At 38.2% G+C, this 27,869-nt stretch overlaps 1 protein-coding gene across 1 annotated transcript in view; it reads right to left on the minus strand.

Moving 5' to 3' along the window:
- Ccdc178 (coiled-coil domain containing 178) overlaps window positions 1–27,869 on the minus strand; it is a 347,767-nt gene that overhangs the window by 313,737 nt on the left and 6,161 nt on the right. The window contains exons 2-4 of the mRNA XM_028887739.2: window positions 27,345–27,429; window positions 5,109–5,193; window positions 1,433–1,492 (exon numbers count right to left, since the gene is read on the minus strand). Of these exons, the coding sequence (XP_028743572.1) occupies window positions 1,433–1,492; window positions 5,109–5,169 (121 nt within the window). The 5' untranslated portion in view covers window positions 5,170–5,193; window positions 27,345–27,429. The remainder of the gene's footprint in view (window positions 1–1,432; window positions 1,493–5,108; window positions 5,194–27,344; window positions 27,430–27,869) is intronic.

Genomic DNA, 27,869 nt, shown 5'->3' on the forward strand with positions numbered 1-27,869 from the left:
GACTTGGTCTGAAAAACTCAAACTGGAAACAAAGCAAGATAAAACTCGAGCATAATATAATAGATACCAAAATAAAATAGCTTATTGTGGGGGTGGGGGGCACTCATGTAGTGGTTGAAATATTTCCTATGTGAACTGGAATAATGGTTTCATGCATGTATATGGTTACCAAAGTGCATTCAATTATAAATACAAGATTTGCTCCACTGTTTATAAATTATAAAATAAAACTTCATTTAAAGATATTCAAATATTCTGATAGACTGTATAAATTCTGAAACACATTAGTATGTAATTGTAACTTATGAAAATATTTTTATGCTAATATGCTATAATATAATAATATAATATGCTAACATGTATGAAATAGATTATGACATTTCTCTTATTAATCTTTACAGTAATGCATATTCTAAAGCTCACTTATTTATGTAACAAAACTAAATTTATACTAAGTATTGCCAAATCTGCATAAAATGATTTAACACTAAAAGCTATGTGACAGTATTACCCAAACAATAGCATAATCTACAAATGTAGCTTAAATTAATTCCAAAGGAATAACCAAGTAATGAAGAAATGATGCAGAAAACAATTATTAAAAAGCAAACTTGATGTGGCTTAACCATCTATAAATCTAAAACTTGAGAGAGAGAGATGGCTCAGCAGTTAAGAGCACTGGCTGCTCTTGCTGAGAACCAGGACTTGGCTCCAAACACACACACTGTGACAACCAGCCACCTGTAACTCCACTTCCTTAAGATCAGATGCCCTCTTTAAGTCCCCACAGGCATGGCACATATATGGTACATATACATAAATGCAAGCAAACTCTACACACATAAAATAAAATAAATAAATCCTTTAAAAATCTATAACTTAAGTTTAAAAATATTTTGAGTCATTTCATGATTGAATGTATAATCAGTAATGAAGAAACAGTATTGTTTTAATAATAATAAATTATAATAAAATGATATTTATATAATATAAATATTATAGGTAATACTAAAAGTATTAAATTTGGTAATAATGAGGCTTAATAAAATAACACTTCTTACTAGTAAAACTAATATATTTCTTATTATAATGAGAAATTTAAAGAAATAAAAGGAAAGCATTTAAGTCATCACTTATCGAAGACATATACTTTCCCAGTAAATATGTGGTACTTCATCATAGTCATTTTTGGAGAACATTCATATTGATATAACTGTTACTCTGTAAGTACACATTACACACAATAACAAAGGAAATGAAAGAAATGACATACATCATATCACCATCGATGAGCTCTTTTAGAAGAATTGACTCACTTATCAAACATTATAAACATAAGAATACCTGAAATATTTTTCACATTTACAATGGTTTAAAAGACAACAATTAAATGACAGGGAAAATAACGATGCAAATTGTACACTTGTGATACCTGCAATTGTTACTGCCCTTGCCTTGTCGCTGAGAGCCTTTATCTCCAGACATGATTTACCTATGAAATGTAAGACAAAATAAAGTATTAGCTTTAAGGGTCAATTATCATGACCCAAAGTACCAATGGTAAGGATTGCACTAAGGGGCAGGAAATGTACTAGAAAAAGGAAATCTAGGCTAAACATTTGAGAGAGATGAGATTCACCACCATGGTCTATCCTGAGTAGAGAGGAGTACTGGAGCAAAGCAGATCCTATAAAGATGGCCAGGAAGCACACAGGACTCAGACCACCCTAATGAATGTCTCCTTTTCCCCCATTTAACTCCACATGGGTTTCTAGCTTAGGGAATGTGCTGCCCACATCTGCAGAGCTTCTCTTTTTAGTAAACTGTCTGGAAATGCCACCACACACACACACATAGATAGGCTTTACTTATCTCCCAGGAGCTCCTCAGACAATAAAGTTGATAGTCAAGATTCACCATCATACCCAACCAAGATTCACTGCATGTCAACACACAGTGCTTATGAATGAAGTCCTCAAAAACTAAAATTAAAAGATTCACAATTTTGCTGAATCAATAAATATGTCCAATAAAGCTGCCCTTCAAGTCTGTGTGCAACAGCAAAATCCCATGAGCCTTTGAGAGCTGTTAAAAATTATTTCTGTCATCCATCCCTGCTGAAGGCAATCAGATATAGTCATCATAGAGTGAAAATCACTGGATATTTTGACACAAACATTGCCAAATTAGTTTTGAATGTGTTAACTTTTGGACTACCTATAAATCACATGAAAATTAAATAGAATAATGGACTTACATGCTTGTGCTCTAATAAGCACTTTCAGCTGTACTATTGTAAAAATGATGGTGTTAGTCACAAATGTGGAAAGTATACCTTGTAAGTCAGAGCTTGTAATAAAGTGGCAATTCCTCTATGTTAGGTGTTAAAAAGATGTAATGGAAAGGCTAGCAAAACTCCCAAGCTAATGTTGGTATTGCTTATAATGTGGATCAAACACAAAACTTCTAAGTAAGAGGAAAAGTATCCATTACTCTCTGAGCAATTAAGGTAATTGTTGTACATGTATATGTATATGTATGTGTATGTGTGTTTAAATATAAAATATAATGAAAATAGAACACACTAGACTGTTTTATAATAATTATAAATGTGCTTAGATCACAGGCAGTAGATTTTCTGTTTAAACAATAAAGTGAAATTTAACCATAGGTTTTATAGAGCATATAAAATGATTCAGTAAGTTTAAAAGTGAGTGATGAGAAAATATATACTCAACAAACTAAATATGTAGAATATGACTTTCATATCTGATAATATAGAATTAATAAATTTTCATAAAATTGTGCTATATAAAATAATATATAAAATTACTATAATATTACTTAAAATAAAATTATTGTATTGACTTACATGGCCCAACAAAATAGAGCCAACTTCGAGGGATGAAAGGAAAAACAAGAAGGGGTCTACCAATAGGAAGGCAAATAAACATGTTTCATCTAATCAGGGTGCCAGGGACAAGAAGTACTAAGCATGTACACTGGATCTCAGTCACATAATCTATGACACAGATCTGACAGATAATGACCAAATTGTTTCAAAGCATCAAAGAATGACTCTGCATCCATTTGCATTTAAAAGATTACTGCAGATCTAAAATCCATATTCTCCCTTGGGAGAGGCTCTGGTGCAGGAGACCAGGGTGAATGTGAAAACATGCACCTCATACACATTTCAGAACATACCATCTAGCATTTGTTGGCAGGGGCTTCTTAACTGAGAAAGGTTATAGCAAAATATTTCTAACTATTAGGTTTATATCCATAAAAATCATGGAACCTCTGTACTCACAGAGTATGTCTTAGTGAAAAACATCATCCTGACTATAAAACCAACTTGATAGAAATCAACAGGCAACTTCCTACTCGATTCCATCTATTTTAGTGTTGTTTTTTGTTTTTTCTTTTTTCTTTTTTGCTTCAGGGCTGGATGCCAAACTCAAAGTCTTCCACATGCTAAGCAACCCCCAGCCCTAAGACCCACACCTTAAAAGTTTCTATATCTTCTTTTGTTTTCTTTTTTTAGGGGGAAGGGGGATTAGAGACAAGGTTTCTCTGTGTAGCTTTGGAGGCTGTCCTGGAACTCACTCTGTAGCCCAGGCTGGCCTCAAACTCATGAAGATCTGCCTGCCTCTGCCTCCTGAGTGCTGGGATTAAAGGTGTGCACCACTCCCCCCCTCCCCCCCCGCCCCCCGGCTGTTTTTATATATTCTAATAGCAGCAAAGTAAGAACATTCCAGATGCAAACTATAGTGTGATCACAGCTCATAAAACTTTCATTGTGTATTATGATATATATACCATATTAAAAATTAATAAGTATGAATAAATATTCATTATTCATATTTTAACTAATATAGATGTGATAGTACTGTGAAATGCAATTTTGTGTTTGCCTTGAAACTTAAAATGCTTACTTTTTTAAAAATGTACTTTGAGTATAAAATCAAAATTAATTGTATTATAAAGTATTGTCCCAAATAATATATAAATATGAGTCAGATGAAAATATTGTCAGCATGTCTAAAATGATGCAACTACAACAATTTGCAAAGTCTGGGATTTCTTCAATTATTTATCTCAACTGAGGGCAGGGAATAACTACCCAAGTTGCTGTTTATTTTTAGTATGATGAGTACTTTGATTTGATCACAGTTGTTTCATCACGACTGATTAAATGTGAGAGAAAGAGTTGCTCAGGTTGTTCATACAAACATTGTGTTGAACAGTGCCCTAGAAAGATGTTACACTGTGTTCCTGTGATCTTTACGACAAATGACAAACCTCTTTAAGAGCTTGGTATATTTAGGTTCCATATATCTTCATGAAAGATGGCTTTGCACCTGAAATCTTGATGTCTGCCAAGATATAAGTGGGAACAATGAAGTCTGCTAAATTCCCAAGGCTTAGCAGAGCAGGGACATCTTGGAACCATGCTTAAAGAAGTTCAATGTTCTGTAGACTTATTGACTGGTGTACACAGAAAATACAGAGTTTAGGCATGGTATGACACCAAAGATATTAGGGTTAATACTTGAGTCTGATCTTCACTCATGTCCATCTACAAATTTACTCCCTAATAGAACAATGGTTCTGATCTATTTCTATTGGTCATGGAAATGAAATAATGCAAATCTATGGATAATGCTATAAAAGTCAACACAACTTCTAGGACTTTAAAATAGTCACTCAACAACTAGCTACCTGGCAGGAGGAAAAATATTGTGAATCAAAATCAGTTTGTATTTCATTAGTACCACCATGGTGTCTCTCAAGCTACAGGGGAGATTTGTTGATGGGCATGAGCCAGGAAGAGCTGACTCAGGCATACTATGGCATTGCTTAGTATGTCCCTCGGTATGAGGGTGTCCCTCGGTAGGAGACATCACAGAGCAAAGAGAGGAGAAAATACAGGCAGGGAGTATTCCCAAATCAGCAGGCCGCTTTGTGTGATTTCTCTTTCCTTGTCACTGCAAGTTTTAGTTTTGTGAAGTCCCAACCTGTCTGTGCAGCTGCTGTCTTCTCTGAGTCACCAAGTTCTGCTGACCCATCGGTTTGCAAAGAAAAGCCATTCAAGAGGAAATCACCTGCATCGCTCTTGTCCATCATCCTTCCAGAATGAGCTGGATCTTTCTCATTTTCTGGCATGATATTGTGACAATATTTTAAAACCTAATTACAAAGAAAAATATTTTAATATTGTGAATCAAAATCAGTGTGTATTTTATTAGTAATCAGTTAGAAACATTGGTAGTGTTAGAATGAATTTATAATATTATAATGAACATATTACATAACTGCAAAATTAATGCCAAATTATGTTAAAGTATAACGAATTGGATGAACTATCAAGGAGGTTATTCAATCCCTAGTCATCATCCCTAAACACATATTTACACAAGAAACACTACATGGATTCAGCAAATTGTGTTTTTTGTATATAAATAAAATATCAGGAAGATATCAATGGAAGCTTGACATTTGGCACTAATAGAAGAGTAAATTTGTCCATCAGAATGGCTAAAATAAAACACTAGCTTTTTAGCAAAGATGTAGAGAAACTGGATCACTGGTCATTGTTGCCAGATTGTAAAACATTACAGCTACTCTGGAAAATAGTTTTCAGTTCCCTTTAACATTAGCAGCAAAGAACTTATCAAATTGAATCAACAATTGTGCTCTTCAATGTTTACCCAAGAAAGAACATATTTTTACTCACACATGTACAACAATAATTTTTTGTAGCTTTATCCCTAACATTTAAATCATGATTACTACCTAAAATACCCTTCAGTGCCTAAACTGGCATTGGAATACAATTCAAAAGAAAGAAAGTAGGTGGAACAGACTATTTAAACTATCACGTAGGCAAATGTTTGGATGAACTGAAAATTAAAATGCTGAGTGGAAAAAATAAGACAGTCTCCAAAGGATACAATTGGTGTGCTTCCATTTGTATTCATGAAATAACAAGATGAGTAACAAAGAACAAATTAGTGGTTGCTCAAGGCTAGAGATGAGTAACAGCTTCTATGAAGGAATGAGATGGTACAACCAAGGATGCTGGCTGTGGTTGTGGTTACACAGAGCTACACATAAGATAAACATCATTAATACACACACACACACACACACACACGCACACGCACACGCACACGCACACGCACACGCACACACACACACACACACACACACACACAATCTCTACCAGCATTGCTAGTAAAATTTGAATACTCTGTTTTGTTTGTACCAATGTGAATTTGGTGGTGCTACCTACTACACTAAAGTTATGATGTTAAGAAGACATTGAGGTGGTGATCCGTAAGAGGACACATCATATTTTTTGCAAGTTTTTGTGAACATGTAATTATTTCAAAATGAAGTACTTATTATAAAGTCATAAGAAAATATGAAAATTTTGATAACTCAAAGTAAAAATGAAATATGCACTAAATGACTCGTGTGAAGGGGGCTGGAGATGTAGCCCAAGTGGTGGAGTGATGGCCAAGTATGCATAAAGCTCAGAGTTTCAACCCTAGCACTGAATAGGTGAAATGGCACACCCCTGTACTCCTAGAACTTAGGAGATAAAGGCAGAGGAGCAGGAGTTTAGGGTCATCCTCAGGTACAGAGCAAGTTTAAGACCAGCCTGGAATACATGCGTCTCTACCTCAAAAAAGAAAAATAAAGCTAATACATCACAATGAAATTTAGAAAAACACTGGGCCCAATGAGTGTGTGTGTGTGTGTGTGTGTGTGTGTGTGTGTAGTCCAGGTACTCCTTACATCTAAGTTGGGGAAGACCAGGCTGAATGTTCACAGGCTGTGTGTGTGTGTGAGGCTGTGTGTGTGTGTGTGCATGCCTGCATGCATGCATGTGTGTGTGTCTGTGTGTCTGTGTGTGTGTGTCTGTGTGTGCGTGCATGTGTGTGCGTGTCTGTGTGTGCGTGCGTGTGTGTCTGTGTGTGTGTGTCTGTGTGTGTCTGTGTGTGTGTGTCTGTGTGTGTGTGTGTGTGCTTTAAGACACTGTCAGAAGTCCTCCTAGAGAAAGTGTCATCTTACCAAAATGAACTGAGATCTGGAAGAATTTCCCGTGCACAGTTAATGAAGTTTCACAATTCCTAAAGCAAGATTATGCTCAGAATGTCCCAGAAATGATATGGCAAGTAATTCTAGAACCAGTTCTAATGCAAAAGTATAAATTAAAGGCAACAAAAGGATCTATTGCAATTCACCTGACAATTTACCAAAAGCCTCCTATCACCCTGCCTGAACCCCTCAGGCTTTCTTTATTACAGAGCCAAGACAGCTTGCTAGCTTGCTAGGAAGCTGAAAATCTTACATCCTTCACAGTGCTTGATAAAACTTCTCTTTTACCCATCTTTTCACCCGTTAATAGAGCTAAGATTTAAAACATACTGACGGTCATGATTCAAACAAAAAATGTGTAAAATATTCTAATGATACCTAACTCCCTATAGCATGTTTAGTACAGACAGTAATGAACACATAGCAATTTCAGATGGTCAATAATGACAGCAGGCAGAAAATGCAGTCCTAACCCTAGCCATAGTCAGATCTAGATCTCCACAGGAGTAGAAAAAATAGACCATAGTTCTGATTATACTAATACCAAGGGTTTCTTCTACAGCTGTGGAGAGAAACCCGGTGTAGTGAAATCAAAACAAAGGAAAGACAAAACAAAGAAGCATAAAAGACCAGATTTACAGCGGAGAAAATGGGAGCTGGGGAGATGATTAGTTGGTAGAGTGCTTGCTGAGAAAGTATGAGGAACTGAGTTCAGATTCCTAGCACCCACTTAAACAGTAGAGAATAGTTAGAGAGATGACTTCCTGCTCTTCCATAGGACCAGAGTTCAGTTTCCAGTGTGCATATCAGGTCCCTGACATTCATCTGTAATTCTAGCTCTTGGGGATCTAATGTACTCTTCTGGCCTCCAAGAGTACTTCACTCAGAAAAACAAAACAAAACAAAAAAAAAACAAAAAAAACCCTGCACTTAGGCCATCCCAGTGCTCCCATCTGCACCAGAGGTGAGTATCTGGGGTCATAGCCAGGGAGGCCTGCCCCAGGTCCCATCCCTGGGCACCAGCCATTTCCGGGAAGACCTGCCCAACTTGACCCCAGTTTCTGGGCATCGGGTGGGGGCCCCAGCAGGAAGGCTCCTCTTCACCAAGACCCCCCCCACAGACCCTGCAATCTACATGCCCCACCCCCACACCCATCTGCCCAAGACCCCTGCCACTTCCTGAGACTTAGAGACCAGCCCCCAGTTCCCATCTGGCCCAGAGCTCCCATCCTGACCAGAGGTGAGTGTCTGGGGTCATACCCAGGGAGGCCTGCCCCTAGGTCCCATCCTTGGCCCTCAGCCATTCCTGGGGAAGACCCGTCCAACTTGGCCTTAGTTGCCGGCCATTAGGTGGAGCCCCTCAAGGGAAGGTTCCCCTTATCCAAGACACCCCCCCAGCAGACCCTGCAATCTACATGCCCTGCCCCACACCCAACTGCTGAGACACCCACCACTTCCTGAGACTTAGTGACTAGCCCCCAGCTCCCATCTGGCCCAGAGCTCCCATCTGGCTCAGAGAAAGAGAGAGCTCTCATTGGACAAAGAGCCGTCATTGGACCAAGAGTAAACTCAGGAGACAGGGAATCTGCCAGCCCTCATTAGACCAAGAGTGGCTTTCTGAGAAGCAGAATCCACCACCTCTCATTGGACCAAGAGAGGATTCCTGAAACGCCAAATCTGTCAGCTCTGATTGGACCAAGAGTGCCGATAAGACCAAGAACCAGGAGATGGGCAGATGTCAAGGCAGAAGTACATACAACAAAATAAAGAGCAATACAGCATCACCAGAACCTAGCCCTCATCCAACAACAAGACTTGAACATCACAAAGTGGAAGAAGCAGAAGAAAGCAACCTTAAGAATAACATCATGAAAATGCTAGAGGCTTTTAAAGAAGAAATCAAAAATGAAATTGAGGAACAGATAAACAAAAAAAAGTGGAGGACATCAATAAAGAAAATGAAAAGTCAAACAAAAAATGGGAAGAATTTTATAAAAAAAAAACTAGAGGAAAAGACAAATAAAGCAGAAGAAAACAATAAATCCCTGAAAGAAAACCATGAAAAAGCAATGAAACAGATGAGGGAAACAGTCCAAGATCTGAAAAGGGAAATAGAAACAATGAAGAAGACACAAACAGAGGAAATTCTGGAAATAGAAAATCTGAGTAAACAAACAGGAAACACAGATGTAAGCATAACCAACAGAATACAAAAGATGGAAGAGAGGATCTCTGGTATAGAGGATACAATAGAGGAAATGGATTCGTCAGTAAAAGAAAATACCAATGCCAAAAAAATTATAACTCAAAATGTCCAAGAAATCTGGGATACCATGAAAAGACCAAATGTACGAATAATAGGGATAGAGGAAGGAGAATACCAATTAAAAGGCACAGAAAATATATTCAACAAGATCATAGAAGAAAACTTTGCCAACTTAAAGAAGGAAATGTCTATGAAGATATAAGAAGCTTATAGAACACCAAATAGACCAGACTCCCCAAAAAAGTCCCCTTGCCACATAATAATTAAACAACTAAATGTACAGAATAAAGAAAGAATATTAAGAGCAGCAAATAAAGGCAAACCCATCAGAAAAACACCCGATTTCTCAATGGAGACTTTGAAAGACAGAAGGACCTGGACAGATGTAATGTAGACACTAAGAGACCATGGATGTCAGCCTAGACTAATATACCCAGCAAAACTTTCAATCATCATAGATGGAGTGAACATGACATTCCAAGACAAAGCCAGATTTAAACAATACTTATCCACAAACCTAGCCCTACAGAAAGCACTAGAAGGAAAATTCCAACCTAAGGAAGTCAGATACACCCATGAAAACACAGACAATAAACAATGGCCACAGCCGTAAAGCCCAAAGAAGAGAAGTACACACACACTGCCACCAAAAAAAAAAAAAAAAAAAACAGAAATGAACAATCACTGGTCATTAATATCCCTTAATATCAATGGACTTAATTCACCTATAAAAAGACACAGACTAACAGAATGGATACGAAAGCAGGACCCATCTTTCTGCTACATTCAAGAAACACACCACAAATTCAAAGATGGACACTATCTAAGAATAAAAGGCTTGGAAAAGTCTTTCTAATCAAATGGTCTTAAGAAGCAAGCAGTTGTAGTGATCCTAATATCTAATAAAATATAATTCAAACTAAAATCAATCAAAAGAGATTAAGAAGGGTATTACATACTCATCACAGGAAAGATCCACCAAGATGAAGTTTCAATTCTGAACATTTATGCCCCAAACACAAGGGCACCCACATATGTAAAAGAAACATTACTAAAGCTTAAAACACATATAACACCCCACACATTAATAGTGGGAGACTTCAAAACCCCACTTTCACCACTGGACTGATCTGCCAAATCAAAACTTAACAGAGAAATAAAGGACTTAGCTGATGTTATGACTCAAATGGACTTAATCGATATCTACAGAACATTCCATCCTAACAAAAAAGAATATACCTTCTTCTCAACACCCCATGGAACCTTCTCTAAAATCGACCACATACTTGGCCACAAAGCAAATCTCAACAGATACAAAACAATAGGAATAACCTTCTGCATTCTATCAGACCACCATGGTTTAAAGTTAGATTTCATAAACTACAGAAAGCCTACAATCTCATGGAAACTGAATAATGCTCAGCTGAATCACCAATGGTTTAAGGAAGAAATAAAGAAAGAAATTAAAGACTTCCTAGAGATCAATGAAAATGAATATACCACATACCCAAATTTATGGGACACTATGAAAGCAGTGCTAAGAAGAAAATTCATAGCACTAAATGCCCACTAAAAGAAGTTGGAGAAATCTCACACTAGTGACTTAACAGCACACCTGAAAGCTCTAGAACAAGAAGAAGCAAAATCAACCAGGAAGAATAGACACCAGGAAATAATCAAATTGAGAGCTGAAATCAATAAAATAGAAACAAAGAGGACAATGCAAAAAAATAAAGAAACAAAGAGTTGGTTCTTTGAGAAAATCAACAAGAGAGACAAGCCCTTATCCAAACTAACCAAAAGACAGAGAGAGAGAATCCAAATTAACAAAATCAGAAATGAAAAGGGGGACATAACAACTAACACTGAGGAAATCCAGAAAATCATCAGGTCATACTTCAAAAACCTCTACTCTACAAAACTGGAAAATCTAAAAGAAAGGGACAATTTTCTGGATAGGTATCACATACCTAAGTTAAATCAAGACCAGATAAACTATTTAAATAATCCAATAACCTCTAATGAAATAGAATCAGTCATTAAAAGTCTCCCAACCAAAAAAAGTCCAGGACCAGATGGTTTCAGCACAGAATTCTACCAGATCTTCAAAGAAGAGTTAATACCAATATTCTTTAAACTGTTCCACACAATAGAAACAGAAGCAACATTACCAAACTCCTTCTATGAGGCTAAAATTACCCTGATTCCTAAGCCAAACAAAGATGCAACAAAGAAAGAGAACTACAGACCGATCTCCCTCATGAACATTGATGCAAAAATACTCAATAAAATACTGGCAAATAGACTCCAAGAACACATCAAAACAATTATCCATCATGATCAAGTAGGCTTCATCTCAGGGATGCAAGGGTGGTTCAACATACAAAAGTCCATCAATGTAATACACCATATAAACAAGCTCAAAGAAAAAAAAAACCACATGATCATCTCACTAGACGCTGAAAAGGCATTTGACAAAATACAATACCCCTTCATGATAAAGGTCTTGGAGAGATCAGGAATACAGGGAACATACCTAAACATAATAAAGGCAATTAACAGCAAGCCAACAGCCAACATCAAATTAAATGGATAGAAACTCAAAGCAATTCCACTAAAATCAGAACAAGGCAAGGCTGTCCGCTCCCCCCATACATATTCAATACAGTACTTGAAGTTCTAGCCAGAGCAATAAGACAACATAAGGAGATCAAGGGGATACAAATTGGAAAGGAAGAAGTTAAGCTTTTGCTATTTGCGGATGACATGATAGTATATTTGAGTGACCCCAAATATTCAACCAAAGAACTGATACAGCTTATAAACACCTTCAGCAACATAGCAGGATATAAGATCAACTCAAAAAAATCAGTGGCCCTCCTATATACAATTGACAAACAGGCTGAGAAGGAAATCAGAGACACATCACCCTTTACAATAGCCACAAATGATATAAAATACCTTGGGGTAACTCAAACTAAGCAAGTGAAGGATCTATATGACAAAAACTTTAAGTCCCTGAAAAAAGAAATTGAAGAAGATGTCCGAAAATGGAAAGCTCTCCCATGCTCATGGATAGGCATGATCAACATAGTGAAAATGGCAATCTTACCAAAAGCAATCTACAGATTCAATGCAATCCCCACCAAAATACCAACACAATTCTTTACAGACTCGGAAAGAGCAACACTCAACTGCATGTGGAAAAACAAAAAACCCAGGATAGCCAAAAGAATTCTATACAATAAAACAACCTCTGGAGGCATCACAATCCCTGACCTCAAGCTCTACTACAGAGCTACAGTAATAAAAACAGCTTGGTACTGGCATAAAAACCGATATGTGGACCAATGAAATTGAACTGAAGACCGTGACATTAATCTGCACACCTATGAATATATAATTTTTGACAAAGAAGCCAAAACTGTACAATGGAAAAAAGAAGGCATCTTCAACAAATGCTACTGGCATAACTGGATGTCAACATGTAGAAGGCTGCAAATAGATCCATATCTGCCACCTTGCACCATATCTGCAAATAGATCCATATCTGTCAAACTTAAGTTCAAGTGGATCAAAGACCTCAATAAATCCAGTTTCTCTGAACCTGACAGAAGAGAAATTAGGAAGTAGTCTTGAATGCATTGGCACAGGAGATCACTTCCTAAATATAACACCAGTAGCACAGACACTGACAGAAACAGTCAATCCATGGGACCTCTTGAAACTGAGATGCAGTGGGTAGCCATTCCAGCTTTGATCTGGAAGTTCCAACCCCCATGGAGGCTTTGGTAACTGTTATGCCTACAAGGCAGGGCCAAGAGAGGACCCTGAAGACTGGAAATCTGGATGCACCACCTCTCTTGGTTCCTGGACCCGGGATGCTGGAGGTAGACCGAGCAGAGTTCTCCAGAGAACACCACCGGACTGAGGGACTGTGCTATGTCTTTCCCAGACCCTACAACCTACCTATCCCTTCATTTGTAAGTTACACCACTAAATAAACCTCCCTTTTAACTACGTGGAGTGGCCTTAATAATTTCATCAATATCCAGTGCTCACATAGGGCAAATTCCAAAGGCCTGGGTGGCTCATGTCCTCAGCTTCCTCCCTGGCTGGCGGGCCCTTGAAACTGAAGGTTACCACCCGCAGAGCTCCCTAAAACCAAGAAAAACCTACATGGTTCCATTTCTGAAAAGGAGCTAATCCAGTCTCAGTTCCATGGCAAGTTTAGCACCCAGACCAGGGAAACCACTGTGAGTGGGGCATTCCCCCTCCTCCCTGGGTGCCGGCTCCTTGCCCTAGCCCGAGGCTTCCACAGTTTCACCTAGTTAAAATAGACAGGGCACTGTCCCCTGACCCTGGTGGGGCTTTGGAGCCGTGCCTGCTGGCAGACTTATTGTCTGTAGAGGCAGAAAGGGGCTTAGAGCGGCCTAGAACTCTCCATTCCCTGAAGCTCCAGGGGGTCACCTGTAAAACTACCTACTGCCTGTGCTCACTCTGCTGACAGCCAAGGCATTCAAGAGGACCTGCTTTGGCGCTATACTGATGCCTCCTTCTGGCTGAAAAGTGCTACTACACCACCAGAACCGGGGAAAGGTAAGATAGGCAAAGCAGCATCTTATTTCAAGTAAAAGTACTTGATAATTTTACACCTTAAAATTGACTAACAAATTTTGAGTAATTCTTGTAATATGGCCAACATTACCTCACAAGAATTTAAAAATCTATTTGCCTGTATGTTGAATGACATTTTCCTGGAAATATATGACCTTCCTCAGGCATATCTGGCCTGTACCATTTGGGCATTCATTGTAATAATTCACACAGTGTTCAAACACTGGTTTAATAATAAGAACAAAGATGAGTCATTATTGGGACTGATACAGGCTTTAAAAGATAGCAATGAAGGCTTACAGAAAAAGATTCTCTTTCTGGAATCTGCCAACCAGGATTTACAGGCTTTCAAAGATAACAGTGAAGGCTCACATAAAAAGATTCTCTCTCTGGAATCTGCTAACCAGGATTTACAGGCTTTAAAAGACAGCAATGAAGGTTCACAGAAAAAGATTCTTTCTCTGGAATCTGCTGATCATGATTTACAAAACAGGCTTGTACCCAAAATTGATTTTATTAATAATAAATATGAATATTTAATGGATAGAACACTAACTCTCCTGTGTGAAGTTGTGGCTACTCAGACACTATATAAGGAAGAAAGATTATCATTAATTGATAAGATAAGGTCCATGGAATCATGTGTTTCAGAAGAACATAAAAACTTCCATGATTCCATGAGAAATCTGGAATCCCTTGAAAGAGAGGAGGCTTACTCCCTAGAACAGACCCTAGGTGCTCGTTTGCAAGCCCTGGAGGAAACTCTCAGTAAACATGACAAGGGACCTAATAAGCAGAAGGGCAAGACCATACAGGTTGTAACATCTCCAAATGGCTCTCATACAATGGCTTATCCTGTTATCACCCATGAGAAGCCAGCAGATGACACACACCCTGAGCCATAAATGACATATACATTGCAACCAATTTCAACAAGGGACTTTAAAAATATAAAGGAAGCAGAAGTTACATATGGGATACACTCCACATATATAAGACAGATGTTAAATTCGTGGTCTACCTCACATAGAATCATTCCAGATGACTGGCATCAGTTAATTTCAGCTGTTCTAGAATATAGCCAGCAGTTACAATGGAAAAGCTAGTTGAGAGAAGAGGCAAAACATTTAGAACAACAAGGTAAAATCAGAGGTTTTGTGATCTCCCAAGATCAAGTACTTGGTGAGGGATGTTTCGCTGACAGGAATGTACAAGCCACTTATGATGAGCATACAATATCCCTATGCTGTACAGCAGCTCTAAATGCTAGGGGGAAAATTCCAGAACCTAGAAAACCAACTGAGGTATACACAAAGATATTTCAGGGACCACAAAACCCTTCACTGATTTTTTACAAAGGCTGAACACAGCTATAACAAGAGCTGTGTCAGATAAAGAATTAAGAAAAGTATAAATTGAGTCCTTGGAATTTGACAATGCTAATGCAGGATGCAAAAGAATACTTACACCATTAAAGATCAGATCAGCTCCTTTGGAAGAATGGATTCAGTATACTAATGGTGTTGAGTCTCTTAACTACAGTAATGAGGCTTGGATAGGAAAGACAAATCCCAGAGGTGAAAGAAGGCCCCTGTGTTACCAAATATTTTAAATGTGGTACACCAGGTCATATAAGTAAAAACTGTACATGGGGTACTCCTAGAAGTAATACTCCTTCTAGAAATAGCCTAAAGAGAAGACCTCCAACCACTTCCTGGATTATGTAGAAGATGTGGCAAAGGCTGACATTGGACCAGTGAGTGTAGATCAAAAATAGATATACGAGGCCACCCTTTACTGGCGGAAAATGCCTCAGGGAGCCTCTTGCAGGCTCCCAAATCAATGGTATGAACATTCCCAGCCACCATAGAAGAAATTCCTCTCTAGGACAACTGAATAAACCAATGCCTAATGTAAAAACAAATACTGCAATGGATGATAAAACAGCTCTGATAGATGAATCACAGTTTACAAAGAACACAATAAAACAAATATTTGGCAGACTTCCATAAATGAACAAAGACCAAAGCTTAGAATTTGAATTAATGGCCTGGTTCTGGAGGGCCTGGTAGACACAGGTGTGAATGTGACCATAATTACTCCAAAATCATGGCATCCGAATTGGCCTCTTCAAGAGGTAGATGTCCAACTTTTAGGGATTAGTACCCTATCTCAGATAAAACAGAATTCGAGATGGGTTGAATGCATAGGGCCAGAAGGACAGAGAAGAAGGCTAAAGCCATATGTAGCAAATGTAGCAGTAAATCTTTGGGGCCGAGATCTGTTACAACAGTGGAATACCCAGATTAAAATTCCTACACTCTCAGGAAAGGAATACAGACCAATGCATGTTTCTAGGAATAAAATCATAACATGCTATAAAAAAAAGTCACCAACCATTCAGGCTATAAACAAACAGAGCACAACTGCTGCTGAACTCTCAGAAGTATCAACTGCCTTACCTTTAAAATGGCTAACTAATAAACCTCTCTGGTTTGGACAATGACCTTTAAAAAAAGAGAAGCTTTTGTAGAGCAAAGGACATGGTCAACAAGACAAAGCAACAGCCTACAGAATGGGAAAAGATCTTCACCAACTCCACATCTGACAGAGGGCTGAGTATCCAGAATATATAAAGAATTCAAGAAATTAGACATCAAAATGCCCAACAGTCCAATTAAGAAATGAGCTATAGAGCTAAACAGAGAATTCTCAACAGAGGAAACTCAAATCGCTGAAAGACATTTAAGGAATTGCTCAACATCCATAGTCATCAGGGAAATGCAAATCAAAATGACTCTGAAATACCACCTTACACCTGTCAGAATGGCTAAGATCAAAAACACTGAAGACACCTTATGCTGGAGAGGATGTGGAGCAAGGGGAACTCCCCCCCCCCACTGTTGGTGGGAATGCAAGTTTGTACAGACACTTTGGAAATCAATATGGTGCTTTCTTAGAAAATTGGGAATCAGTCTCCCCCAAGACCTAGCTATACCACTCTTGGGCATATTCCCAAGGAATGCTCAATCATACCACAAGGGCACATTCTCAACTATGTTCATAGCAGCATTATTTATAATAGCCAGAACATGGAAACAACCTAGATGCCCTTCAACTGAAAAATTGATAAATAAAATGTGGTATATATACACAATGGAGTACTACTCAGCAGAGAAAAACAATGACATCATGAGGTTTGCAGGCAAATGGATAGATCTAGAAAAAAATCATTCTGAGTGAGGTAACCCAGACTCAGAAAGACAAACGTGGTATGTACTCACTCATAGGAGGATACTAGATGTAAAACAAAGGATCACTAGACTGCTACTCAAAACTCCAGGGAGGCTACCTAGAAAACAGGACCCCAAGAAAGACACAGGGATCGCCCAATGACAGAGAAATGGATAAGGTCTACATGAGCAAACTGGAGGTGGGGAGGGATAATGGAGGACAAGGGTCAAGGAAAAGAGAGCTTACAGGAGCAGGAGATCCCAGCTGGATCAAGAACAGAGAGGGAGAACAAGAAAAAAGAGACCATGATAAATGAAGACCCCATGGGAATAGGAAGAAGCAAAGTGCTAGAGACGTCCCCAGAAATCCACAAAGATACTTCCATAATAGACTACTGGCAATGGTCAAGAGAGAGCCTGAACTGACCTACTCTGGTGATCCAGATGGCCAAACACCCTAACTGTTGTGGTAGAAATCTCATTCAATGACTGATGGAAGTGGATACACAGATCTATGGCCAGGCCCCAGGTGGGAGCTCCAGGAGTCCAATTGGCAAGAAAGAAGAGGGATTGTATGAGTGAGAAGTGTTGAGACCAAGATTGGAAAAAGCACAGGGACAAATAGCCAAACGAATGGAAACACATGAACTATGAACCAATAGCTGAGGAGTCCCCGACTGGATCAGGCCCTCTGGATAAGTGAGACAGTTGGTTAGCTCGAACTGTTTAGGAGGTCCCCCCAGGCAGTGAGACCGGGACCTGTCCTTAGTGCATGAGCTGGCTATTTGGAACCTGGGGCTTATGCAGGGACACTTTGCTCAGCCTGGGTGAAGGGAGGAGGGGACTGGACCTGCCTTGACTGAATCTACCAGGCTGAGCTGAATCCCCAGGGGAGTCCTTGCCTTGAAGGAGATGGGAATGGGGGGGTGGGCTGAGAGGAGGGCAGGGGCAAGGAGGAGGGAAGATAGGGGAATCTGTTGCTGATATGTAAAATTAAATTAAATTATAAAATTTTTAAAGAAGTGATAAGATTAAAATCTCAAAAAAAACTTAGTCACATACATACATAGATGAAAAATATATTTAATGGTAAATGATGGGCTTGTGCTTATAACCCTAAAGTTCAGGAGGTGGAGACAAGAGGATTCCAGGGATCACTGGGCAGGCAGTCTGCATCTTAGGATTATAGGTAGGTTCGGTGAGAGACCCCTGCCTTAAAATATATGGTGGAAAGTCATAGAAGACAGATGCCTTTAATCCCTAGTCTCAACAAGTGTAGACACAGGGGTTCACACCTGTACATGTGCACATCCAATACACATACACACACACACAAATACATACACACACACACACATACACACAAACATCTACATACACATACACACACATACATACACACAAACACACACACTTACACACACAAATACACACACAAACACATACATACACACACACACACACACACACACACACACACACACACACACACATACACGCACGCGCATACACACACCATAATGAGCTCTACCACTTGTCCATGAAGGAGAAAATGGCAACATGAGTGCCCTCAGAATTATACAGGCCTCAGCCACACATCTCAGTTGTTCGCATTTTCATTCTACATCGAAGTGTTTATCATGTGTTAGAAAGTTTGGCTGCTGACATTTTGAGTTTTATGTTGGAGAGCTTTGGACTTCAAAAGTAGCTAACTTTCTCTGGTATGATTCCAGTTGCCCTCAGAGGATTGTAATTAGTCCTATTTGAGTCAGGTATCTAAAACCTGATCCAATCAAGAAACTGTTGCCAGGAAACTAGGATACTAGCTGAATTGTGCGTCTATTCTCAATCTCTGGCCACAGTGTTGGCAAGGATGAGGCTGCTGTCTACCAACAAGTACAGACGCTAGGGTTGGCAAGAAGAGAGGGAAGGAAGTTTGAGCTGCCATGTCTGTAGTCTGTGTTCCAAAAATGGCTGTCTGGGTGACTGCACCATAAGGAGGCATATTTTGGCAACCATGCAGAGATGACTCTGGTTAATTGATGTTTTTTTTTTTTTAACAATGAACAAAGTTACATGGTAAGGTAAGGGACATTAGATCACTAGAAACAGTGAAGAAGCTAAAAATCTTTATAAGGATGATACAGAAAGGGCTCATGAAGGATCTGAGATATCTGACTGTATCATCTTACCTACATGCACTTTCGTATTCTAGACTGTTGTCACTGATTCTCCTGCATCCTGTCACTGATGCACTTACTGAATTTTAACATGCATCTCGTTTATAACATTGTTTTGTGTTTCAATGGAATAAGGATGAATTACATAATCTGTGCCTTTAAATGCTATTTACCAGTCTCACTAGATTTTATACACATTTGCTAATAGCAAGAAAATTTTACACTGAGCTTAGAAGCTACAAAACCAGGAGACAAGACAGTTACATAGTTATATAGTTGTCACTCTGTGCTTCTTCGCTGCATATTTTACACTGTACCCATGCCGCTCACTGAAGCAAGCCATAGGTGCCAAGTCCACCATTGCTTTGTAGAGTCCTTTTGTTTCAACTGATGTCTCTCTGTCAGATTACCTCTCATGGTAGGACATCTGCCTTCTTCTCCCAGGACTTGAACAACTCAATAACACAGCTTTATACTGCATGTAATATACAGTCTTCTGAGTAAGTATGTCGTTTGCATTATTCCCATTGCTTTGAAGATCCGACAGGACTAAAAACGTTTGTTTTCTATTTTTCTTTCTCCCTCCCTCTCTGTTTCTCACTCACTCCCATTTTCTGTCATTAATGTTTAGCAGAACAAAAATTCAAGAATAATTGAATTGTGGTAAGAATAATAGAAGTTTTTCTGAAAACTTGAATTTACATGTCAAAATTGATTGAGTTAGTAATACAAAGAAAAATTACTGGAACATATGTATTTTTTATAAAGCTTAAAGACAAGACTTTCTTACTCTATGTTCCAGATACAATCACCATGAGCCATCCCTAGTGACTATTTCTAAAGATATTTTAGAAAATAATGAAGAAAAATGTTTGTCAAATACAGCAAAAACTGTGAAATAAATATTGACTATTGAATGCACCCATCAAATACTGACTTACATTTTTCACATGTTCTACACATTTTAGAATCCTATCCTAGAAAATCCACAACACAAGGGAAACAGAATAATTCATGACTTCTGAATCAATTTTTACAAGGAATATCTTCTGGCATTTTTGTTTTTATTACATACTGATAGTGTTTCATGACAATACTAAAAGTATTGGAAAATAATATAATACATAAAAGCATAAAAAGAAGATTGCTCAATAGCTTTCCTACTCATATCTATAATAATTTCTCTTGTAAACCATTCAGCTCTGATGCTGTGGTTCCTAAACTGTTTCTTTGATAAAGATCTATTGATTTTTTTTTACATCCAGTTGCATTAAGACACGTTAAATAGTACAGCTCATGAATTTGATGAAGCCACACACATCTTCAGAAAGACTCAATGCCATCTTTCTCATACAAATCAAGTGAGAACTGAGGCTATTTCTACACAGACACTCTCAAACACATCTCACATATATTCAGAAATTGTCTGAGTGGAGAGATGAGCCCTTCACCTCTGGTAATGACCTGAGACAAAGTAAATGACAAGCAGTTCAAATCATCTATCGTGATGTTAAATTATTCCATAGGTCAGTATCATGTATTAAATCATAATTTACCTCTGAGTCACATCAGAGTTTTACAGTGGGAATACTGAGAAACATGGCATCTGACAAAGTATAAAGTACTTAACTTGTCTGTAATTAATAACTACCTTTTGCCTAATGTACAATCACAATTATGGCTAAGTTGAAGTTTCAAAATTAAATGGGATTCAATGACTTTCTAAGTTAGAAAATACATTCTGTTTTCAGATACCACTTTTGTTCCCCAAAAATTTGCCTTCTGGTTCTATTCCTTTTGAATGTCAATAATTATTTATTGACCTGGTCTGTGTATTTTTGACAGATGTTTTTTACACCAATCCTTCCCCTAGAAAATTGGAAATATTACAAACTTGGAAATAGCTATAGGAGTCTTGGCCAAAAGAAAGGCATAAACAAAAGTTATACTTGAAACATACTATATCTGCATCTACTTCTCACAACAGCCTGCTGGCCTCATATTACAAAGCTATCCCCCAGACTCCAAGAAGTTAAGCCACTTGGGAAGATTCTTTTTCTGGGCAGCTCAGAGCCAGCTTTCACTAGAAACTGACTCCAGATTCATCTGCCAGAGAAACTGGGAAGGTCTCAGAGAGGGGTTATAGGAAGCATTCCTGGGGAGAAACAAAATAAATACAATTCTCAGAACTCCTTAATATCCTGTTGTGTATATTAAAATGATAACAGCATGCAGTGCATTTCCCAATCAGTTTTTATGTGTAAGCCTGGTTGGATGGAATAATGAGGAGTGTTTACAGTTCCTGCTTAAGATTACAGAAGTACATGATCTCAAAAGCCAGATGGATTAAAGAGCCCAAATTAAAAAGAATAAAACACTCATAGATGAAACTATAGAAAAACAAAATGAGAAAGGCATCTTTGAACTTGGCACTAAAAATACATATACGCATATAAACATGAGTGTTGTGATTTCATAAAATATAAAGTAATTCTGCTATTTTTCCAAATACAAACCAGTCTTAAAGCCAGGAAGGAACACTTGATGAAATGTTAATAGCAAAGAATTTCTGGTATGAAAGATATAAGGATTAGAAAAAGAGTGAAATACTTAAGAAAAAATATGGATAAATATCTTAGAGCTATCAGTCACCATAAAACATATACTCACAGAGAGTTCAGGGGGAGCTAATATAGTCACAAAGTTGAATCCACTAAATGAATAACATGAAATGTCTTTTCTTATAGAATTTATAATAAAATTTAAAAAATTAAGTCAATATATAGCAAAATATACTAGAGATTAGGAAAGGACAGGGCCAGAATATTAAAGCCATATTTTCACACTATGTGCAGACATCTTATCTGAATCTTTTTCAAGGAGAGAAAATAATTTGTAATACAAAATTTCTTTAAGAAAACAGTGAAACTATTTCAAATGACCCTTTCAATACAGGGAACTATCCATAATGAGGAAGTAAATGGGAAGAAAGATAAGGTGTATATAGAGATGCTGACTATTTGGGGTAGGGTTAGCATTCTGGAAATCACAAACCTTCATCTAATTTTTCAAACTAGAGGGCATACACTGTTCTTGACCCAGTAAACCAAGCATAGAAACCATTGGTTATCAAACATAAGCTCAAACTAGGCATTGCATTGTCATTAAGAATAGCTTATACATGTTATTATCCGGCTGTCTTCATGAAAAGATAGATACTTTCTCTTTGCAAAATCATTTTCTCCCTTACATAAACCCTATGTGATCTATACAAGTTTAGTATAGGTTCAGGTGACTATGACACATGATAAAGCACAGTGACTGCAGCATGCTTTATAAATTGAATTTATTTTAATCTTTTCAGTTATATGTGTGTCTACATAGAATTATCTTATAAGAAAGATGAGACATTTTACAAAAGAGAAAAAATTCCAAATTGTCCTTTAAAAACAGATAAACCTTTGATTAACTCTAAGCCTGAACATAATAAACATTTTTGGGATTCAATTTATTCTAAGATTCCACTTTAATCAACATATAACTAATTGTCAGCAAATACAATGTGAAAGATATAATGAAGAAATTGTAATTAAATATTCTCCAATTGTTATGGGTTGCATTTGGGGATTGAGGTAGAGAAAATGCCATCTGGTCATCATGCAAATTCCTCTAATGGTTAGCCTCACTTTTAAATTCAAGCTCAAGGTCTTTCACCAAAGCAAAGCCTTCTCTCCGTGTTTCAAGTCTGGTCATTGGTACATAGCTTACATCAATTCTCCTGTGCTCACAGCCTGCCAGTAGCACTTATTGAACCCACATACACAAATTAGCATCTCCTAATGTGTTTCCTACCAGACACTAAAACAAATTCACAGCTATTATGATGTAATTTTTTATATGAAACCTCAAACTCATCACATTACTAGTGCCACTGCCAGTAATATCAACATCCCAGTAAGGAGCTAGTCTTTTAAGGAGGTATTGTTAGATTCCTGGATCATCAAGCTTCTCTTTCACTCTGGTGAGAGCATGCTTGTAAAAACAGTCCATCAAATGAGTATGTGGAAATGGCAGTTTGCATCTGCTCTCAGGAAAAGATTGTGTAGTGGTTCATCTCAGGGCTTGCGCTGGGGGAAAAAAAAAAGGCAGTAATAGTCTGAAATCTCTTTGGTCTCTAATCAACAGAGTGTCCTGAAGAGTAACAGCAATGAAAGGTTATTTTTATGGTGCCATATATTAGTTACTTTTCTTATTGCTGTGAAAAGCACCTGTCAAAAGCCAAAACCAACCAAACAAACCAAAAACCTTAAGGGGGGGACATATTTTAGCTCATACCTTAAGAAGGTGGGAAAAGTATGGCTGTAAAAACATGAGGCAACCGTTCTGTTTCTGTTGCAATCAGGATGTAGACAGCAGGCAGGAAGTAGGCCAGGCTGTAAAACTTTAAGTCCTGCTCCCAATGACCCTCTTTCTCCGGAGGATTCCACTTCCAAAAGCCCCTTACATCCTTCCTAAACCTCCTACCAGCTGGGGGAGTAAGTGTTCAAACACAGATGCCAACAAAGGACCTTTCATAGTCAAGCTACAGCAGGTTAAAAGTTGTCTGCAACATCTGGAGACAGAAGATGGGGGTGAGCCCAAGAAGGATGCCGCAGCAACTGGGAACGTATACAGAGCTCAGGGGATTGGTCCATGGTGTTCTCCTGCAGCATTGGGGCATAGCATGAGGACTCCAGCCGTACCCACCCCTGGGAGCCTCAAGCCAGCAGGCACCTAAGAAATCTAAGACACTATGGGTACACCAAGTTGCAGAGATGGCACATGGTAGGAGGGTGCTATGTGTGCCCAGGGACCACACTGCAAAGAAACAGAAGTCCCAGAAGGTTGGCAGAGCTTAGTTTGATTGTGTATGAAGAAAGCAGACATGACTGACCTCCCAGAAGGGAGTTTAAGTGACTTAGACAGCAGGATATTCTCTGCAGGGGTCAGTGTGTAGACTAAGATCAAGGCCTTCTGCACAGCAGACATACATTGCTAATGGGACTCCTTTCATCAGAATTTTTCTACAGAAATTACTAAGGTCACTTAAGGAAGGTATCAATGTATTTTTCCACTTACATTTTAATATTGAATTTTCAATCTCCCCTTCTCTCGCCTGCTTTCCCTCTCTCCCACTCCCTCTCTCTTCCTTGTGTATCCTCACTTCCATTCCCTTTCTTCCTCTCCCCTTCCTCCCCTCCCCTTCCTCTCTTCGTTACTTTCCCTAAAAATGCCCACATGTGCATGACTTTCCTCCATCTTTTTTTGGGGTATATTTAAAAAAAAACAAATATTGACAACTCCTTTTCAGTGATTAATGTGGTACCAAGGAAACAGAAGATTAGTAAGAGTCTTTTAGCTAAACAACAAGAACAACAAAAACAAGTCAGTATTTAATATCAATTTAGAAATTTGAGTCTGTTTGTTCTATGGAGGTATCACATTTCACTGTGCTGGTCCTTTTTATAGGCCTTGTAGGATTTATAGATTGGATAACCCCCTAGTAATCCTCTATTTTCCTAATGACTCAGCTTCTGTTATTCTACAGAGAATTGTTACTGAGGCCTGATTTTCCTAATTTTGCAAAAGGATACCTAGCCATTGGCCAAGCATCTCCAGGGTGTATCAGGTTTTTATGCATCAAGATTACCTGAATGATCTTCTTCAAATTGTAGACTACTAGAGTAATACAAAGCACATGTTACTAAATAAGAAAGAATTCCATCTCATGTGAGTTCCAAAATTAAAATCTAATAAATGTAGAGAGACTAACTCCCCCTAAACTTGCCCTCTGCAGAAGGTCACAGGGTCTTTCCTGGCTGTGGAGCCCTGAGAGCTAAATTAGAAACAGGTAACACTCCATACTATCCCCCCCCCCAACCTATTGCTCAGTTTTATCCTCTGGTTCCTTGCCAGAGCCGAGTGAGTGGTCCTTAGGGAAAGAAAACATGAGACTGAACCTAGTAGGAAAATGAAAACAAGGGTAAAGTCAGACAGTACAGCCCTATTTCCTCCTAACTGCAGCTACAAGCGGATAGTGGAGAAAAATTTAATAAATGCTGAGGTTTCTTATTGCAGGCCTCATTCTAAACAGTGGGGCACCTCAACAGCTTCCCAGTCTCTTGACTAGCCCAGAATTCAACAGCAATCACTTTGGGTGTTTTGGATTGATAGAAAGGTATGCTTTCCTATATATATTCTTTTGTAAAGAAAGTCACTGGAGGTTCCTCATCATTATGACATGAGGCAAAAAGTAAAGCTTTCATAAATGACAGTTGTGGAAGTATTTCAAATATGAATATTCAGGTTCTTTTTTAATTGTTTGGGTGTACAACTATATCAACATTTAGTATATTTTCCTATGAATTGTGTACTCTGTGTACTAAGTGATCTGTTCAAATCCAAAATAGAAATTAAAATCTTCTGACAAGAACTGGAGGGATGGCTCAGTCAATCAGTTCCCTGTTGCTCAACAATGAGAACCTGAATTTGAATCCCTAGCAACCCCAAAATGGGTGTGGTGTACATATGGGGGACCCTAGTCTTGGGGAAGAAGGAAGACAGGAGAATTCCCGGGGCTCAGTGGTCAGCCAGCCAAGTGAAATCCATGACTCCAGTCTCAGTGAGAGACTCTGGGGAGGGAGCTGGAAAGAAAGCTCAGTCAATGAAATGACAGCTGCAGAGGGATCTAAGTTTGTGTCCTAGGAACAGAAGTAAAATCTGGGTGTGGCGGTGCAACCTGTAAACCCAGACTTCCGGGCTCAGACAATACCAAGTCCCTGAAGTTCAGCAGCCAGCCAGCCTAGCCCTGATTGGGCTTCAAGTTCATTGATGATTTGGGAATTTGACTTCTGAATTATTGAAATGTAGGTGGGCATTTTGAAAAGGCCCAAGGAATGGTAATAAAACATTTGAGCTTGTTTTCCTCTTAATCCTCTTTCTTCTGCTCCATCTGGACTCTCACTGACAAGAGGGAGAGGTGATGTCTCAAAAACTAAAAGTGGACAAGGAACTGACCAGCTAGCCTAGCCAAATCAAGTAGCTTCAGGTTCATTGAGAGACACTGTCTCAAACACATAAGGTAGAGAGTGACTAACTGTGTTTCCACATATATCCCCTCATGCAATTATATACAGTACACACATAGCATCTACACATACAATAACACAGTAACACACACACACACACACACACACACACACACACACACACACACTCCACTCAATAACATAGCTATGGAGAAACATTAAATATTAGTGGAAAATAAGCTTCTTACTAATTTTCTAAGTTCTTAAATTGTCAGTTAGGAGAAATAGTTTTCATTTGCTGCAAAACAATACAAAGATATAAATAATATAAATAATAGCACCAAGTAAGAAATCTATGCTTAGTAAAACAACAAGAAAATAGAGTGCAAGTTTGCCGTCTGGAGAATAAGAAAATCAAAAGTAATAAGGAACATTGGGGATTTATTACAAAGAAATTATGCCAGAAGCACCTTAGAGTCATTTTCTACAAAATCTTCAAATTAGGAGGCAAAGAAATAAATTGTACACTACATATTTGCATGGCACTGATATAATTTTATACAGCATCTTATGGCATAATATCTGCTACTAATTTAAATTATTTTAGCTATAAATGTTGTCATGCTGATACAGTTTGCTGTCATGCCACAAGGAGCCAGTAAACAATGAATGAAATGATTTGGCAGAATTATCTTGGCCCAGAAGGGAAGGATATTGGTTCATGTCTGGCATTGCATTATAGAATTCAAAGAAATTAATAAATCTGAAAGCACTTAGAATATCAAGCAGATGCAAACAAAATAGAAATGGAAAGAGGATAATGGAAAGTGCATAGGTCAAAGGATCCAGCAAACACATGTCATCACCATACCTGGGGGAAGCACAGGGGGATCAGAAGTAGTTCCCATCATTGTGTGCCATTTTGACAGCTCCTCTTCCTCTTGTTGGGTGAGAGTCTAGATGGAACAGAAGAAAGAGGATGAAGAGGAAAACAGCCTCAAATGTTTTATTACCACTCCTTGGATCTTTTCAAAATGCCCACCTACATTTCGATAATTCAGAAGTCAAATTGTCTAATCATCAGCATTTTCTGCTGCATCTTAGAATGCAGAAATTATGTCTCTCATTTCTTTTTGAATTCTGGTAGTACTGAATAAATATGAGATGCTCAGAGATATTTCTTGGAAAGCATCATTGAGCCTTGTAAGGTAAGAGCTCTAAAGTTTCAGGTTAAAATAGTGATGATCATAGAGATTTACGCTATAGTTTTTCATTTATTGGATAAATTTTTATTCCATACAATAGCTAATTAAATAAAAAAACTCTCTTAGGAGCTTATTTTAAAAATCCATGTTATCCAATACCATAAACAATGAACATATCAAACTTTAAAAGT

Source organism: Peromyscus leucopus, chromosome 19, assembly GCF_004664715.2.
Source record: "Peromyscus leucopus breed LL Stock chromosome 19, UCI_PerLeu_2.1, whole genome shotgun sequence".
In the NCBI taxonomy this organism is placed as follows: domain Eukaryota; kingdom Metazoa; phylum Chordata; class Mammalia; order Rodentia; family Cricetidae; genus Peromyscus; species Peromyscus leucopus.